General features: G+C 39.1%; 2 protein-coding genes across 2 annotated transcripts; both read left to right on the forward strand.

Annotated features, from left to right (window-relative positions):
• Window positions 1-14: 14 nt before the first annotated feature.
• Window positions 15-4,301, forward strand: LOC143338280 (uncharacterized). The gene is made up of 4 exons (XM_076758562.1): window positions 15-66; window positions 926-970; window positions 1,086-1,408; window positions 1,676-4,301. The coding sequence occupies exons 3-4, from the start codon at window positions 1,166-1,168 to the stop codon at window positions 1,976-1,978; spliced, it is 546 nt and encodes a 181-aa protein (XP_076614677.1). The 5' UTR covers window positions 15-66; window positions 926-970; window positions 1,086-1,165; the 3' UTR covers window positions 1,979-4,301.
• Window positions 4,302-4,662: 361 nt separating this feature from the next.
• Window positions 4,663-19,440, forward strand: LOC143338286 (inter-alpha-trypsin inhibitor heavy chain H3-like). Its single transcript, XM_076758576.1, has 21 exons — window positions 4,663-4,838; window positions 5,580-5,740; window positions 5,866-5,970; window positions 6,236-6,398; window positions 6,513-6,623; window positions 7,163-7,291; window positions 7,468-7,584; window positions 7,753-7,921; window positions 8,007-8,117; window positions 8,241-8,422; window positions 9,286-9,465; window positions 9,565-9,686; window positions 10,154-10,398; window positions 10,485-10,502; window positions 11,673-11,738; window positions 16,969-17,061; window positions 17,348-17,455; window positions 18,277-18,445; window positions 18,712-18,860; window positions 19,011-19,095; window positions 19,212-19,440. Exons 1-21 carry the CDS (start codon window positions 4,767-4,769, stop codon window positions 19,324-19,326), a joined length of 2,670 nt encoding a protein of 889 aa, XP_076614691.1. The 5' UTR covers window positions 4,663-4,766; the 3' UTR covers window positions 19,327-19,440.
• The last annotated feature ends 33 nt before the right edge of the window (window positions 19,441-19,473 follow it).

Genomic DNA, 19,473 nt, shown 5'->3' on the forward strand with positions numbered 1-19,473 from the left:
ATTACCCTCAAACATCTGAGAGAGTGACCTATAAATCGAGTAGCAAGCCACGAGCTAGATTTCTCAGTGGGCCTGTGTCTTTGTCTATCTGTTTGTATCTCCTCTCTTCCAGCATAGCTTCACTTTTTTGTTTTCCATATTTTCAATTTTTCTACTTTTTGCTCACTGGTGTCTTTTTTTCTGTCTTTGCCACATATTCTACAACACTGCCGGTTTTCTTTTGCTTCGTCCTTTATTACTTGAATTTATCTTGTATTTTTGCTTGCACAGAAATATATTGCTTATTCAAACCCCTGAAGAATAAAAATTTGAAATGTAAAGATTTTGATTGATTCAATGTTTTGTTTTTATTTTAAACACAATATTCTGCAAAAAAGAAAGAGCAAGAATTTGGCCCATTACGACAGTGAATAATTTTTACTGATCATTCCTGTTTATTGGACCAGTTGCCTTGTTTCATAAGTTTGAGGTTTGGATAATCAAAGTTTATTTTAACTATACTGATCATTATCTTACATTTAAGTGTCTCTAACTGATGCTTGTGCTGTTCTCCACCTCTTAACACACACATTTTTGTGACTTATGCACCCTGCATTACTAGGCACTGGACTTCAGCATGCCACATTCTAATCTCTCATCTCTTAAACTCTCTGTCTCTTTTTTCTTACCTCTGTCTCTCTACCACTCTAACACTGCACTTTGACGTGGCTGTCACCTGGACTGTTTGCATGATTTTGCTAGTAAATGGACTGCCTGGTTTCAGGGGACTTTTTGCTTTGTTTACCCATTAGTTAGTTTGGTTTTAGTTTGCTCCTTTGTTTTGTGGCAGTATTCAGCAGCTTTGTTTTGCACTGCATCCTGTTATTGAACATTATTACCAGCTCATGGGAAGGATTATTTGTATAAAGTCTTTTTTGCCTTGCAGGGTCAACACTGAAGCGACTGTGTCTTGGCAAAGAGCGTGGCAGCAGTATGTAGAATTATTATGTCTCAAATGAATTCATTTAAAATCCTGTTAGTTTATCTCAGTCTAATCAGCTCAATAAACATGGTGTCACAGTATATGTGAATGTGTGTCCTCTCAGGGTCTGGAGCCGGGCCAGGGGCTTTCAATCAATCACAGCAGGCGCCTGCTGGTGCCACACCTCCTTCTCATCAGCCAGTAATGGGACTGGCCCAAGCTCAGGCCAATAACAGCAACAACAAGACAGCCACATACACTGGCGCATCCGTGAGCGTCAATGAAAACAATCTGCCTGAAGACTTACAACGGCTGATGGATGACTGGGCCCAGGAGGTTCTCATTGTCACCCGCAGGCCGCGTACTAACTCTCTGAGCATCAGCGGGCAGCAGCTTTGGGATCAGTTTGTGCCTCGAACATGTGGACAACTGACCAGTGCTTCAGATGTGAGTTTCATGGTGGTTATGTACCAGTTTGTGTTCAGCCAACCCTGTGGTCACAAGAAAGAAAAATGGTTAAAACATTAAACAACCTTTATTAAAATTTAGTTTATAAAAGAGGTACAGTGAAAATCCTATATATATCCACAGTGGTTAAATGATGAGGCCTGAAGTGGAGAAGTTGTATAGGCTTGCAGAGGTTCACAACACAAGAATAGACAGTAACAAAACTTGATTTGCTCAAATTGGGTGCTATTTGCCTTACGCTTTCAGGTATCATCATGGACAGCCCCAGATCCAGAGACCTGCAGTCCTCCCCTGTCATGGCCTGACAGCCCTGGGTCAACAATGATGACCACCTCCTCCACAGCGCCCCATCCCAGTAATCAGCTCCACTCTCCTGCTCCATTCAGGGCCTTGTCCTCACCTCTCTCGGTCAGCCACTGGCCTGGGTTTCTCTTCCCCCTCCCTGCAGGAGTCTTTGCCTTTCCTGCCATATCCTCAGCCCAGGACGACCCAAGCCCCACTCCAGCTCCATCGTATCAGCCGCCTGACCCCAAAGCCAGGACTCTCTAATTTGAGTAGCATTGTGTCTTCCAATTCTGTTACCAAAAATAAATCTCATGATAGGTCTAGTCAATCTTATGTGCATATACTGTATATATTTAACCAGCATGAATTTAACCATATGTACATACTCGTCTCCATCCTTGAGTTTTATGGTATTTGTTTCATTTGCATCAACATACCTCATATCCATATTGCAGTACATAATCCTTGAGTGCAGTGTAATGGTAGTAGTACAATTAAAAGATGTATAATTAGCCAAATCAGGCTTAAAAGTGCAGATTTTTTGTCATTGCTTATGTATGTACCTTACCACCCATTGAATGTACATAATGTACTGGTCATTCATGCTGTGTTTATATAAATAGTTCATGTTTGTGTTGCTCATATCACCCCTATATATAAGCTGCCGTGTGTATATATGAATTCTTGTTAGTCTGTACATAGCTCCTGTGTTTGTACAGTTAACATTAGATAATCCATAGGTTGGTGCTGCAGATACGTGTCTTAATGCAACACCTAATTAGCCACCATCATGCCGTCACTGTGAAGACTTGACATCCTGGTCACTAGGACCGGTTGCTTTACTCAGCTCTCTCAGTCCAAGGATAGGTTTCATTCATCATCGATGAAATGCTTCCAGCACAAGCGCTTGAAATATCCTTAAGAGATTTGAATGAACTTGAACTTTATCTTCAGGTGGGAAAGACACCTGTGAGAGTGCCTTGAATTGCAGTTTCAATTTTATGAAGAAAAGCATTTAGATTCAAAGCAGACACTAGATATTCTATATACACTTTCACCTTCAAAGGTAAATTATGTGATTTGAATAATGAATGTGGATCGAAACATGTTTAATTTAGCAACAAAACATAATTGAACACTATAATCTGGTCATGTTGCAGTTCATAAAATATCACAGATTGTAAGAAGAAATCTTGTTCACTGAAGTTTCCTTGTGGGATTTGCTCTACCACCTGCACCACCGCCTGCATGAATACACTGATATTCTGAATGTGCACAGGTTGATGTGGTGAGTTACAGGAGGATATTGTTAAGAGAAACCGGCATTGAAACCATACGACAAGGAGGGCTGAAGGACTCAACGTACGAGTCAAAATCATAATCATACCATACCTCTACTAATGCAATCTGTAGCTTTACATATTGTTGCCTTTGTGGTTTTTAAGAGATTACTGTGTGGCTGGTTGTTGTTTGATAAATGTTGATGATACGATGATGTTAGAGGCACACGAAGAATGTGAATTATTGAGAAGCCACAACTGTTTGAGATGTAATTTGTACAATGCATAGGTTTACTAAATTATGTTTATTAGATGCTGGCCTCACAAGATCATCTGGCTCACGCAGCTAATTGTATGTATTATGGCTGACTTAATTCAAACATCTCCATCGAATATTACCCCATCACTGATTCAGTTATTGCAATACTTCTATTTTACAACATCTATAATGCTCTCCGAAGAATAGTTTGTTGAATGCATCAGTGTTTTTATGCATTCTTCAGAAACAAAGCTGTGACAAAAATGTATGACGTAGGACAGATATAATGAGTCAGACAGTTCTTCAAAACTGAGAAAGCTGCTATTGACAGTTTGTGCCGACTGCAGACAGAACTTAACAAAGCAGTTATTCAGATCTCTTCGTGGCCTGTTTCCCAACTCATAGCTCCTTCAGTTCTAACATGCTTTTTACAATCGAAGGGGTAATCCAGCAATTTAGTGTTACACTTCCATGCAGCTGGGTTAGGGTTAGAGAGTGTGAAAAGAGGCCAAAGTATCCTGACTTTTAGTCCTGACTATGGCTCACGCTCCAGAAACGCGGGAACCTACATTCCCCTACTCCCATAATGCATCTCAGTGTATTCAAATTTTCCAGAGCCACAGAAGACATTATACAACAGTTTTCGCAGACTAAGTAGTGCTTCTTGTGATGAGTAAACTGAACATTATTCATAAAACCTCTGGAGTGCCCCTTTAAAATCCTTCCACATTTGCACAGTTTGACAATATTTTGAGTTAAACTGAATATTTGTCTTACAGGTTTCTACCATGATGACAGAGATTTTTTTGGTTCTGTTTTCGTGAGATCATCTTCTATGCAGCCATTTTCTTTGTGCTTTACACAGTAACTCCTGTCTTTGATCTCTTTAATGCTTGCAATGAACGCTAGGTGTATGATTGCTTTTGCCTGCTGTATCACCTGTTTTCCTTGCCATTTCCTGACCTCGTTCTCATCGGTACTCTTTCACAAAAACTGTACATACTTGAAGACAGAAATAATAAATTCATTTTTGCTTGACACCATACAATATTAGACATCTATGTGTTTCATTCACAGTGCACACTAAACATATGAAGCCAGACTGTCTGCATTTATCTCTTTCTCTTTAAGTTTTCAAACCAACATTGTCTGTGTTTGCTTGAAAGGCTTTCAGTGTGGTGACAAAGTCCTGGCAAAGTGGCCAAGCTGAACCCTCAATGTCAACAGCAAAGCTCTCATAAGCAGCTGAATTTCTAATAAGTTTCTATTTTCTCATCCAGTCACTGTGTTTTCTGTTAAGATTCCCAGCAGTATGCAGGGGAGGAAAATGAGTACGTATGTGGGTGGCGGTGTGTTTTTTGTCACGTGTGTAGGAGTTGTTGAAAGGGCAGAGAGAGAAAGAAGAGTTTGCCCTTTTAAAAAAAATTATGTACACATCAATGCTCTCCTTGTCTGACTGGGTTTAAAAGACAGCAGCTTCAGCTGCCTGAGTTACAGTCCAGTGGGAGCCATCATGGAGAGAGCTGTGGTACAAATCACCCTCTTTGGGCTGCTGCTGGCTTTGGTTACCACACTGCCAAACAAGGTAAGGTCACAAAGCCTCAGAAACAACTGAATATATCTATAAGGAGTAAGCTATCTATATCTTACCACTGATTTATTATCAGATATCGGAGGATTGTGCTCATTTTTTCATATTTCAGCATCTTTATGTCAGCTGCAATACACTGAACTTCTGATAAACATCCAAAAACGCAGGTTGAAGGACCTACTGCCTTTTTGCCTTCAGTACTGTTTCATATTGTTCATATGTATGCTTGTGTGTGTTTGCATACTTGGATTATTTTTGTTTTTGGGACAAAGTCACATTGAAATGATCCATTCAATTTTCAGGTTAAGACCTGGTAATTGTAGGGTTGGGGTAAGGGTTGAGTTACAGCAACACTCCAAGGAAGTCGATAATACAACATCCTCTTGAGTCACATACACAAGTAACTGCGTGAATGTGTATTACTCATGTTGTGGGTTCATAAAACTGTCACACTGAGGAGGGGGGGCTGGTCCCCATGATGTTAATCATTAAATTATAAAGTATAACCTGGTAAATGATAAGGTTCAGGAAAAGTGGGACTGTGTGAAATTACTAGAGAAAAATAACCAGAATGGGGAGTTTCTGCAGTTAGACCAATGAGACTTCACTGAAGCCACCCACCAACACGCTGTTTTCCATCATCATCTGATCTTTGGTCAGCTGGTTGTCAGCCAGTGAGATCAACCAAGCCATTTTTTTTTCCTATTGTGAAATGCGCCTCCTGTATTTGCTCAGGATGACTGGGACATCTACAGTTTTCACATCAACTCCACAGTGACCAGTCGTTATGCCACCACCGTCATCACGAGCCGCGTGGCCAATCGTATGGATGAGCCAAAGGAAATCGAATTCCAGGTCCGGATTCCCAAGAACGCCTTCATCAGTAAATTTAGAATGTGCGTGAAGCAAAAATGACCTGTCAATATTTACAGAAATTTCCACATAAACAAAGCATTATTGAAATAAATCATGGGCCTTTCAGCAGTATGAATATGAATTAAGACTTTTCCTTGTTCCTCAGGTTTATAGATGGCCAGGAGTACGATGGAGTTGTAAAAGCCAAGGAGCAAGCTCAGCAGCAGTACACTGAGGCTGTGTCCCGTGGCCAAAGCGCTGGGCTGGTCAGGTACATTGACTGATGGATCAATTTCTTCCCAGGCTTCATACAGGTGGTATATTATGCTGCATTTTGTAGATGAGCCTTGTGTGACCTTATAATGTTTGGTTTTTTTTATTATAAAATAGCTGCTCCTTTCAAACCTTCAGGTCTTCAGATTGTTGAACTACTCACAACCTATGTCCACAATAAGGCCTTAACCTGTGATGTAGGATTAATAACCTGTGATTGGGAAACAACTCCTGTAATGCAATGATTATCGTCTCTGTTGCAGCTCTGTTGGGAGGACCCTTGAGGAATTTAAGACCTCTGTAAATGTGGCTGCTCACAAAAAAGTCACCTTTGAGCTCACATATGAGGAACTGCTGAAACGTAAGCTTGGCAAGTACGAGCTGCAAATCCATGCTCGACCCATGCAGCCTGTCAAAGACTTCAAGGTGTGTCTTTTCTGTCCCGCTGATCATCCAGTGATCATCCATGAAAACAATGATGGGGTAATAACATCCTCTGTGGTCAGAGCTTCTAACAGTTTCTTTTATTCTCAATGCCAGGTCGACATATACATTCATGAGCAAGCCGGCATCAATTTCATCGATGTTAAAGGAGGACTAAGCACCAAAGCCCTGGCTAATGCCATCACCTCAACACATGCAGACAAACAGGTACAGCATGCAGTGCTGCAAAATTCTGATCTGCATTTACTCAACTGGTATTTGTCCCATATTTTACTGTCCTTTACATAATGGCATCATAAAGTCACCGGACTGTTTAACTTAATGGTGGGCCCCAGGATCAGATTATGTAAATTAATTGATAATTAGGGATCCTATGTATTTAAAGAACATTTTACCTTACAAAGAAATCCCACAGAAACTCTGATTTCTTTTTTTTTTTTTTTTAAATTAAAAATATATAGACTGCCTAAACTGTGGCCCATGTGCATGTCAAAGTTATTTACGTCGACAGTGTACATACTACATTCTGGCTTATTGCTCATCCTTGTGCACATGTCTTCATATTGCTGTATATCTACCAACAGTTTGCACTTTCTGGTTAAATGCTAAATGGTCACGTTTCGTCGTACCAGTAATGCTCAACACAGTGCAGTGGCAATAAAGCTCAATCAAATTTGATGAAAGGCACATGACTTTGCTTTTTAAAACACTGCTGAACACTGAAACCTGATTAATCCTGTTTCCAGGCGTGGGTGTATTTCTACCCGACAGAGGACCAACAGAAAACATGTGACAGCTGTGGAGATCAGGGTATGAATGGAGACCTGGTTATTGTTTATGATGTCAAAAGGGACAACTCAATGGGAGACATCAAGGTACAGTGAGAGTTCACTTCCTAGAAGACTGTTGATGTTCTATTAACACTGTACATAAGTAATTTGTAAGAGCTAAAAAAAGAAAATAGCACACTTACTGAAATGTATATTTTATTTTCGCTGTCTTCTCAACAATCTGTTCCAATCAATCACACTTTGTTCTTACTCCCTTCAAGAAATCAGCTGGGTACTTTGTTCATCACTTTGCTCCATCTAATCTTCAACGCATACCAAAAAATGTTGTCTTCGTTATTGATCAAAGTGGCTCAATGCATGGCAGGAAAATCCAACAGGTACAATTTTTGCCACCGTTGCATATGAGGCATTTTGGTTTGTTATGATATGTCTATGATATACTTTACAGGCAACTTTATTAACAACATTTAAGAACGCAGATGAAACAAATACATGGTTTCTTACTTGAACAAAAGTTTTAACATGTGAATCATGTTTTTGCCCAGACCCGCATAGCATTAATCCATATCTTGAATGACCTGGCAGAAGATGACTACTTTGGTCTTATCACTTTCGATAGCAGCATTTTTCACTGGAAACGAGAACTTGTTCAGGCCAACAAAGAAAACCTGGACAGTGCCAAGAAATTTGCAGAGAGGATCCAAGATAGAGGAGGTGAGGGTTTTAAGAAATCTTTTATGAATGCTTATGAACGTTTGACAGCAGAAGTAGTGAAGCCCATTTTTGTTGTTCATTTCAGCCACTGACATTAACCAAGCTGTGCTGGAAGGAGCACGTATGCTGAATGCACATCCCAGAGAAGGCTCAGCATCTATCCTTATACTTCTCACTGATGGAGACCCAACCACAGGTTACAATAAAACACACATGCACCAAAACACATGTGCAAATACTTTAAGGATTTAATAATGACACAGGCCATCATTTTTGAACCAACTTGCCTTTTTAAATTATGCATCTTGTGTCTTTGCAGGGGTGACAAATCTAGAAAAAATACAGTCAAATGTAAGAAAGGCTATTCGAGACAAATTCCCACTCTACTGTCTCGGTTTTGGTTTTGATGTCAATTTTGAGTTCCTTGAGAAGATGGCACTGCAGAATAATGGTGTCGCTCGACGGATTTATGAAGATTCAGATGCTGATTTACAGCTGAAGGTATGATACAGGTGATTTCACATCTGTAGTTTGTTTGCTCTGGTGCGAATCAGTTGATGAGCTGGTGAACTTGTGGAGTTCTCCCCTTGGTTCTGTTTCTTTTCACACAGAAAAAAATCCAAGCAAGCCAAAATGCAGCACTACAAGCCACATGCAAATGTTCACATGAACAAGAATGTAAACAGAGGAAGATGGTCCTGAAGGAGATCTGTCACTATCTAGTCTGAGTAGCTGCTCATCTGAGTAGGGCATGTGTGTAGGCCAAGTGGTAATGCCTGACGATGGGTAATCCTAACTCTAACCAATCCCCAACCACTCAAGTGTGTGCTACTCAGATCAGGCAATTCCTCATATTGGGCAGTGCAAGGTCCACTGGTTAAATACATCATACTGTGGTGCACTTGTCCAAGACTGACCTTGATTAATTCTTCAGTTTAGCAACAATCCACATCCCACTATCCAAAGCACACCTGGCTACAGAGCCGTTTCGCTCTAATTTACAGAGCACATCTTGTAGTTGGACTGGATCATTTTCAGATCACATTCCCACCACAAACAAACTGCTCCAGAGTTTGCTTGGGACCAGACTGACACCACCTCTTCTCAAGGGTCTGAGTGAAATTGCTTGGTCCACACCAGGGTTGGATTAACAGATGTTACAACAGCGTAAAAAATCGGCACTAACTGGATTTAATGCATCAGGGTTCAGTTTAACCAAACCAAACAGGTTGGGTGTGAAAGCACTCTAAATCACTTTCATCACATTATAAATGTGATTTGCTACATTTACATACATAAAAGTGACGATGATTGGCTGTGGAGAGATTAAACATTCGTACGGTATCCATATTGAATGTCAACAGGGTTTCTATGAAGAGGTGGCAACTCCTCTGCTGACAGATGTGTCAATGATCTATGTCGGTGGGACCAATCTAACCCAGACTAACTTCAGCCACTATTATAATGGTTCTGAAATTGTGGTTGCTGGTCAGATCACCGACAACAACATCGAAACCTTCATTCCCCAAGTTGTGGCCATTTCGGTAAGGATTGATTCACACTGCACATCAGCTGTAATCTTCTGAAAGCTTTGCGAAACTCTATGTGTACCCTGACACAACAATCCATGTACACTATGACAGACCAAAAGAAGGGTGGTGTTTTCTGACACTAACACCACCGTGCAGTCCACTGAAGCAGTGTCTGACAGCAACATCCAGAGGGTCTGGGCCTACCTCACAGTCAAGCAGCTTCTAGACAAAGAGTGAGTTTGATGTCCACCATCTTTTCACTTCGTTGTTATTTAGTGACGAGCTGTAACCCTAATGTTTCCATTTAAGCAACTGATTGTTGAGTCTAGGAAATGTAATTTAAATGGAAATATGTCACAGTCATGAAGCTTGAATCAGAGAATGTAGAGCAATTTCACTATGACTTAAACAATTTCATCAACTATCAAATTATTGTTGATTCATTTTCTGCCATTCAATTGCCTTCTCGGTTACTGTTGCTACGCCATTCACGTTTTCACTTTCCACAAGCTGAATATTGGACTTTGGTGGCAGAAATGACATTATGTTCCTCACAGATTTTGTCAGCCACAGCTTGCTAGCTTAAGATAATGTTAAAAACGATTAATCAACAATTCATTTCAGCACTAATTCTTTGACAAAAAGTGTGTGTCATGTCAAGTGTGATGTTTAAAACATATGTACACAACTTGTGCCACAGGCTGCAGTTATCTGGACCTGAGAAGGAGAATGCAAATAAAGAGGCCTTGAGGCTGTCGCTGAAGTATAGCTTTGTGACCCCACTCACATCCATGGTGGTCACCAAGCCTCCGGGGGAAAACACAGATGTACTCCATAAACCAAAAGAAGGCGAAACACCGCAAGCAAGGCAACCATTACATGGTCACGCCATGTTACTGCCAGACATTCATCGGAGAAGCCATCCCAGACTCAGAGTTATCAGTGGTGAGCAACTCAAATGTGTACAAAACCAACACAATGAAAAATCAGCAGTGTTCAGCATCTCATTCTCAACATTTTTCTCTTATCAGGTCAAGCTGCTGCTCCACGTAAGACACATCTGCATGTTTTGGTATCAGGTGGTATAATCACAATGTATGACTACAGTTTGAAATAAGGTCTCTCTATAATCTTCTAATTTCCTGGTTCGGTATGTTAAATAGCCACAGACATCTGGACAGTTCAGGTAAATTGTTTTATATTATATTTGTTGAATACTGTCATCAAACCATTCAACACATTCCACTTGTTGGTGAGTGGATGGTTCTATGCAAGGAAGAGATAAGCAAAACTATAAACCAAGCATATTCAGCCTAAAGTATCTACACATTGATAAACATAATCAGAAGCAAATAAATTGACAATTTAAGATTAAGACCACTTTTATATGACTTACGTTATTTGTTCTTGTAAGCAACAATTGGAAATAGGTGAGAGCACAATCCAATAAATGCAGCATTTGTTGAACTACACAAGCTCTGAAGAGATCACCTTCTTCTCTCGTTTAAACTGCTGAACTAAACAGGAAGGAACGATATTCTAATCATTATTAACCTCCCAAAACAGATAATAAACCATACAATTATTAATAGAAAGGTTTGGCACTTACAGGTAGCTACACGCACACACACACACACACAGCAACAGGCCATTTCTTAAAACTCCAAATGAACTGTCTCTGCTTTGCTTGTTGAATATAAAAATATCTCAGAGATACCTCTGTGACCTATCTGAGTGGTTGTCACTGATAGGTGATCTTTAAGACTGACAGGCCAATGCATGTTCATATCAGAGAATCTATTCCACACAGTTATTGCTTGTAATAATAACTGTATTATACCTATAGTTATTAATATTAACTATAGATTTCCTAAAGTTTGTCAGTGGCACCAAATCAAATAATTAAAAAAAGTAATTTCAAGTGTGGGTGTAGAACAGGACATAATTTTTTAGCATTAGCAGCACTCGGGGAAGTTGAACACAAGTATGAATATGTGAAATACAGTTAACAATATTAACTAATTAACAACAATGAAGAAATGAATTAGTTTGAAATTCACAGTTTGAAATTAAATAATTAAGAAAAAAAAATCACTATCTAACATTCAATTAATGTGAACATGAATTGCTACAATACCCGGAAAAACATTTATAATAAAGAAAGTAGCTAGGCATCTGTAGCAACTGCATCTTTCATGTTCTCATGTTTGTCTTTTCAGCAGCTGCTGGTGCTGGTGCTAGTGGTGGTGTTTTTCTGAATTATGGTGGCCTCCCTGGCAGCATAGGTACACATGTGCACAGTTTTAACATGACTACACTATAACGTATTTAAATGTATGTGGAGATTTAAGAGAATGGCCTTGTTCACATTTTCTTACTGATACCTGAGTTTGTAGAAATGTGACAAAGACTTAGTCCACATCTGCAAAAACATAGCAGAGTTGTAGCAATTGTTGCCTCATACATATTAAATACAACATACTAAACAAAAAAAAAAAAAGAAAAAAGATCCCATTTTTGATTCAAAAATGTATTGCCCTCCTCTCTGGATAGTTTCTGCTGTGCGTTTTTTGCCATCTATATGACAAGTTCTTAAATCCAAAAATTTCAACACAACCAAAGAAAATCACATTAAAACACTTTGTAGTTTTGTAATATTCTAATAAAACGAATTAATGCTTGACAAAAAAAACACTTGCCAACTTTAACCATACATAATCTAATCACTAGTGTCAATAGACACCTAAATGCTTGATGGCAGTTCAAATTTTATTGCACTTTACCAAAAAACCTCTATGAATCACAGAAAACATGTAACAATACTGAGATTAGGGAAGCTGGGGGCCCCATCTGGAGACACATCTGGAGCGCCTGCTGGCCAGGCCCTTACTCATGGTCTCCAGAGGAAGTAGCATGAGGCCAGTGGCATTGTGCTCTCACTACCTGCAAGATTTAGGTATAGGCAGTTGAACAGCAGGTGAAGGCCACTGCATTGGCAGCCTGGCGTATCAACACTTCCGTAAAGATACTGGAGAGTTGTCCAGTTATATGACCATTGTGGTGAAGTTTTAAGACAATTATGTGTTGCTTTGTATATTGTTCAGCATGACTTGTGAGGGTTACTGTTTGAATAAGTGGTGCTCTGGCCATTGCCATGAGCTGTGAGAGCGGTTTCCATTGTCTTTACCATAAATCCACTGCTGTCTTTGTTAGCGTTGGACTCTGACAAGATTGTGCCTTGTCACAGATTCTGTTTGTGATTTTTCATGAGGAGTGGAGTACATCTCTGTATTGTCTCCCCATTTGTCTCATGTTTTTATTCACTTAAGGATAAGATGAACTATGAAATCAACATGTTGTGCTGCAGTGATGGGCTGAGCCTGAAGGCAAAGCTCACAGTCGCTAAAAGTGTGGCTTCTCCTGTTGGTTAGGCTAACCCTAACCCCGAACTGTGTGACAGAGAGTTAACGTCTTGTAATTTTGGAATAGCTTCGTATAACTCACAAATGTAATCAAAATGCTAGGGAGTTTTACCAAAACTCTTTATGGATCAGCAGCAAGGAGTCACCTGGGTGTCTCTCCCTAAGACAGATTTGGCAGGGCTGCAAGCTAACCACTTTTAATCTATTTCAAAGTCAATTAACAACTGTATCTTGAATTCATGTTATCATTTTCTTTTCAACAGTGCGTGATGCTACTAGACCTATTAGTAGAAATCCACGCATTAAGTTTGGAGGTATGACACAGTACACATGAGCACTGCTCTGATATGACTACGCTATCATGTATTTAACTCTACAGTAGGACTGTTAAAATTATTCTATATAAAAACAAAATAAAACTGAACAGAAAAAATGTAAATCTTTTTGACTAAAAAATGTATGACATTGCTCTCTGGCCTGTTTCCCCTGTGTAAATTTCTTATAAACTCTTAAATACAAAAATGCAATAGAAATGTCTTGAACCATATGTGAGCAGTGATCATCTTATGTACTTGCTGGTTTAACAGTCTCTGTTTGGTGGTCAGCACAGCTGTGGTAGTTAAACTGAGGTGAAAATTTGCTGCTATATGGCTCACTCGATCAAGCAGATGGCTGCCTTGACCTACGTTCAAACCCACTGGTGAAGCGAGGTTTAAAGTGTCTGCAGAACACTTTCTGTGCAGGGACAGTCCAGCCTCTCTCACTGCTACATCCATATTTTGTGCATTGTCCATAACAACAGTAATACCACGATGATTGCTGTTATTCTTCATGTTGAGCTCCCAATCCAAAACAGCAGATTTCAAAATCTCAGCTCCTCTGAGTCCAGTGTGTGATTGGAAAAGAGGCTGCGTCTGTCAGACAATGCATTTCCCATTCACTGCTCATAACATGAGCTGTAATATAACACTGAGTAGCTTGTGAAGTCCACCCATGTGGTTATTCAGATGCACTCTGGTTCTTTGAGGCTTCTTTAGCTTTTGTCTCTTGATACAGAGCTGCTATCAATGTGCGACTTAGGTGTGGCTCAAACATGTTTACTAACTTCTGAAAACCATTATTATCGACCACAGAAAATGGCCTTAAGTCATTGGCTATATATTATTCCTTCAGCTCGTGGACTGTTAGGCGGAAGAGGGCTGAAGCTTAGCTGTTGTTATAATTTGAGCTTTTCCAGGTAGCGACACATCAAATGGCTTCTCATGTTTGATGTGTTTCCCGTGTAAACACATCAAAGTGTAGTTGACCGTCGTTCGGCAGTATTTGCGAACTGTTTTGCATTTGTCAGTTTCCTTTTCGGCATTGTCAGTTCTTGAAACATCTGTTTGTTAACAACTGCGCCCTCTGCTGTTCAAACAAAAACAACAAAATCTTCGATGAGGAAAGATCGTAAATAAAATAAAACTGAGAAAAAAGACGTAAATATTTTTGATGAAAAATGCATGACACTGCTCTCTTTGCTGTTTCCCTTGTGGAAATTCCTTGTAAAATCTTAAAAGCAAAGATGCAATAAAAATGTCTTAAACTATATGTGATAGTCTACTCACAATTCTAAAGTAAAGGCTGAAATAGTTATAACTCCAAAATAACAACTAATTGATACCTAGCTAAATTATCAATTCATATCTAAAAAATGGTTTTATGAATTTATACCGAACTGCACAAACATAATTAAGAAAAACTCTTTCTGGATCAGCAGGAAAGAGAGATCTGAGTGTCTCTCTCTGAGACACACTGCAAGCTAATTTACAAATCATGAGTATTTCAAAGTAAATTAACAACTGTATCTTGATTTCATGTTGTCATTTTCTTTTCGACAGGGACCACTAGCAGACATCAGCCCATAATGCCTGGATGTATGACACAGTACACATGTGCACTGCTCTGACATGGCTACACTATAATGTATTTAGCTATAGCTTAGATTTCGCAGCTTAAAAGAAAGGCCTTGTTCACATTCAGTGACTGATACTTGAGTTTGTAGGAGGGTGGCTAAGTGGAAGTTTATTCCACGTCTCCAAGAATATAACAATTACTGCCTCATACATACAGACACACACACTTGAAATATATACTGGAAATGTAATCAACAGTAGAACTGTTAAGTGATTAAAACTGGGGAAGAAAACCCTTAAATTCAACAATGCAATAAAATGTCTTAAAACATACGTGCTAGTTCACCCACAATTACAAAATACAGGTCTTGTAATTTTGAAAGAGTTTTCTCATAATGACAAAATTCTAAATTTCTTTCTTTGTTGAATGCAAAGCACTGAAGTCTTCTGTGCATTTCCGGTCATTACTAGCTATAGTTCAGACATACACACGAAAGGCAATAACATGTTTAATTTCTAAATCTGACTATTCATTTTCCATCTTTACCTAAAGGGTCAGCAGGCAGTTATTCCATTCCATCACAACGCATGGGTGAATCATTATTGGTTGCCCGAGGTAAACTTGTCTGGACCTGTTCAAATCTATCCTTCATATTTTGTAATAATGATACCAAGCACCCATGTTCAACTCAAAAGCATTCAGGAACCTCATACCTCCACCAAGGGTGGACAATCCTAAATCTGTCCTTTTGATGCAATGTTCAACACCTGCATCATAACATACATAGTGAAAGATAATCAGTCATATAAAATATCAAAAAGCCAAATGGGCCATATCTAGTATAATAGTCTAATCTACACTATAAGCATGGACAAAAATAAAAATGAGCAATACCAAACATAGGGAGAGTTCACGTGCCCTTGTAAGACACAGATTTACCAGTATGGACCACATGGGAAACCATATCTGTGCTCCATTAGCCTAACCTCAGAGAAACTTGCATGTTGCAAAAAGGTGCAACACCACAGGTGGGGCAAAATATCGTTTACCGGAATATATCATATCACTTCCTCTTACGATGTGTTATCAATGCCCTGATGTCAAATAGGGATATTTCTATTTAAACATGTCCTGAATGGATTCCCCTTAGCAGACTTCGACATGGAGCCAGTGAGTGCGTCTGTGTGCGTGTTTGTTAAAGAGCTAAGACTCTACTTACTTTTTTGTACAGTTTCATCTCAGATGTCAAATTCTGTGAAGCTAACACCACAGTGCAGAAAATAAATACATAACTCCTTTTTCTACTTCAGTTCCACAGACATGATGATGCATTCTGGATGATTGTCTTGAAATGCATTGCAGAATTGTTGTATCTTGATATTATTGTTACTATGGGCGATGTATCGTCATGGCCTCATATCATGTGTTACTCTGTGATTCACAGCCCTAATCTATGCCACGCACTGACATAAACATTATTGCAACAAAGAGCAGCATTTGTGACCTGTACAAAGTAATATTGCCACATTTTCACCGCATTTTAACATGTTAGCAACAAAGTGCTTGTATAATCTTACTTCTCTTCAGTGCGACGTGCAGCCAGCGTTAATATACAGCAAGTGAAACAACCAAAATGTCAAAGATCACACAACACAATTAACAAATAAATATTACAATAGGAATATAAAATAACAAAGCATGAACAGAAATTGATTATCGGTGAAATCACATGAATACAGCAGTTACACTTGCAGTAAAGACTTTGTACATATTTGTTTGGGCTACAATTAAAAATGCAAATCAGATGAATAAAGGAACAATAATAAAAATAAAGGAATGAAGGAATAAGTTATGTCTTCACAGCGTATCTGTAAATACAGGTGGCAAAAAAGCATCAATTTGCATACAGATTTTCAATTTATAAGTGTAGGTTAAGGTTTGTAGGTGAAATCTGTATAACAAAAACACAGTGTAACATGTTTCATTTTCATTTCTTATTCTCATTGTAATCTTTGTGAGTATTGATGTTGATTTAAGCCTGTGTTTGACTCTGACTGGTGAGGAATAGAAGTTTGTTTTGAAGCTGAGTTTAGGTGTGTCAATTAATGTAACATCCTCTTCAATGAGTAACCTCTAAAGCTTTGTAATATAAATGTACTATATATAACAATATATAACTGGCTTTGTGTAATCACAGGTGCTATGGATTACGATATGTCCTATGATGCATTCGATGATGCAATGATGGTCGAACCTGCCAGCATGGCGCCAGCGATTGCAGCAACTACTGGTACAGTATCTCATCGATGTTATTCATGGAAGTTTCTTAAAAATCTAGAATGTATTTCTGCTGTGTAAGAAAATATTACAACAAGAAAATTAAAAAGCATCATAAATAAGTGTAGAACACACATACACAGTGAGCCTACAGTATTTTGTTGTGTGATGCCAGTGTCATCGCGATTTGGATTGTCATTATCAAACATGCTGCATTTATTGCCATTGAGAGCAGAAGCAGTTTATTTTGTGGTGTTACCTCCTGCTGTGTGACTCTATACATCTGTGGTCCTCTGCAGGTCCTCTTTCCCACAGGTTTTTGCTGAAAAGTGAGAATCAGTCTCTTCCACTATGCTTTGACGTTACTGGAGGTGTCCTCCTCAAACTACTTCACCATCCCAACAGGGGTCAGTAATGTTCCTCTGTGTGCCATCACTCTTTCCCCTCAATGCCTCAAACAGACCGCTCAATGAAGCCCTACTACTTTGCCTTTTGTTCTACGTGTGTAAGAGAAAATTGCTGTTCTTCCTTTCTTCTCCTCAGGATCTTTGTATCAGTTCTAATGTGCATCAACCCAGAATTACCCTCATAGTTTGCAGTGGTAGAGAGTAACTAAGTACATTAACTCAACTTTTGAGGTATTTTGAATTTTATATGAATATTTGTATTTTATCCTACTTTATACTTCTGCTTCACTTCATTTCAGGTGGAAAGAGTAAAATTTTTACTCCACTACATTGATTGTACAGATATAGTTACTACAAAAAATTAAGCATAATAAACACAATGACTTGTCAGAAATTAAACCACTGGCTTCCGATATGTATGGCCTGTGATCACTGACAAAGAAGCAGTGTCTAGTTAGGACTACTTTTCCAATGTGTAGCAGTTTCATTGAAATAACTGTTTGAGGCCTGAAGAGGAAACATGATTTAATATTACACAAATTTGTGTAGCAGAACTTTGTTTTTCTTCTTTCCGACACCATTAATCATCTCGCAACATCATGAACATCTTGTTGGCTTGATTCCTAGACTGAGTACCACTGAACCACAGTACAGTACTTTTACTGTTGATACTTCAGGTGTAATTTTCTGGTATTGCTTCTGTGGGATTTTGAATGAAGGACTTTTATTTGCAATCATTGTTGTACTGGTATTTTTACTTAAGTGAAGGATCTGTGCACTTGCACTATAAGTGTGGTTGTTTTTGTTTTCTTTTATACTAGAACTGTCTGTGAATGGTGAGCTTGATTCAGGAGCGCATGGAGGATTCAAAAGGATTGCTATTCACTTCAAGACTGACCAACATATTCAGGTTGACACCAACGGAATCACTGTACGAGAGGGACAGGCAGAAACACAGCACACAGGACTGGACCTCATCACCGTTGGAAGGTGCATTGTAATGGCAGGAATTATGCTGTGATGATAGTCAGTGGTGTGTACAGTTTGATTTTCATGTGTATTTTGTGGTTTTAATGCACAGTCTGAGGTCACATCAGACCGACTCTTTAAGTAACAGCTTGACATTCCTGGAAGTACACCAGTACACAGCTAGATGAGAGGATCTGCTCTTATGTCCATTCACTACAACATCCATCTTATCTTACATCGCTTAAGGAAGAGTCCAATAGAAAGTGACTAACGTGCATGGATTTTAGTGTTACAGTGATTAGGCGGGACAAAGAAATAGATGTTACAGCCGGAGACATACGCATGGTCATCTTAATTCAAGAGAAAGGACACCAACAATTCCTCTGGCCGGTTATAAGACAGAAGCCGTCGGACTCCAGTGTCACAGGAATTTTAGGTGGGTGAAAAGGCTGGATTTTCCTTGAATGATTTAATATCAGGTCAACCACATGTTGAATCAATGTTTGCATCCAACTGTGCTGGTTGATGATGAAAGAATTCATTAAAAGACAGAGCCAGCTTCATTGTGTGTCCTCTGTGTGTCCAGCTCTCAAACCAGCCGTTTATGTGGAGGTGCTGCAAACTCACTCGACAAAACTGAAAATCAACAACCAGGACATTTCTGCTACCAGGTACATTTTGCTCTGTATTATTAGCTGGTCTACAAAAGAGAGCTGTTTGAGAGTGCTTTAATTAATATTACTCTCATAGACAAAGATACATGACTACTTATGTCTTTCTTTTGTAGATCCAATGCTGTTGACTACAGTATCGTCTCTTCCCCGACTCTGGACTGCTGGCTCATGCCTGCTGAGTCTGCCCTGCAGAGACCCCTGGACGATTTTATCGCTTCACAGCTTTAACTGGGAAACATGATGAAACACTTGCAAAGATTTCATTTAAAAGAGAAACACCGATTCATTAGGGAAAAATACCTCCCTCCTGTTACTAACATGAACAAATAAATAGCATCCCAGATCTCTGGTTGTCTTGTAGTAACTTAATATTTA

This window comes from Chaetodon auriga, chromosome 2 (genome assembly GCF_051107435.1).
Source record: "Chaetodon auriga isolate fChaAug3 chromosome 2, fChaAug3.hap1, whole genome shotgun sequence".
Lineage (NCBI taxonomy): Eukaryota > Metazoa > Chordata > Actinopteri > Chaetodontiformes > Chaetodontidae > Chaetodon > Chaetodon auriga.

Excerpts from the sequence above, each read along its gene's own strand:
- LOC143338280 (XM_076758562.1), top strand. The coding sequence starts at position 1,166 with ATGGGACTGGCCCAAGCTCAGGCCAATAACAGCAACAACAAGACAGCC. Across the intron at positions 1,409-1,675 it reads AACTGACCAGTGCTTCAGAT|GTATCATCATGGACAGCCCC; the intron begins GTGAGTTTCATG and ends TTACGCTTTCAG.
- LOC143338286 (XM_076758576.1), top strand. The coding sequence starts at position 4,767 with ATGGAGAGAGCTGTGGTACAAATCACCCTCTTTGGGCTGCTGCTGGCT. Across the intron at positions 11,739-16,968 it reads TGGCCTCCCTGGCAGCATAG|GTGCTATGGATTACGATATG; the intron begins GTACACATGTGC and ends GTGTAATCACAG. Across the intron at positions 17,062-17,347 it reads AGCGATTGCAGCAACTACTG|GTCCTCTTTCCCACAGGTTT; the intron begins GTACAGTATCTC and ends GGTCCTCTGCAG.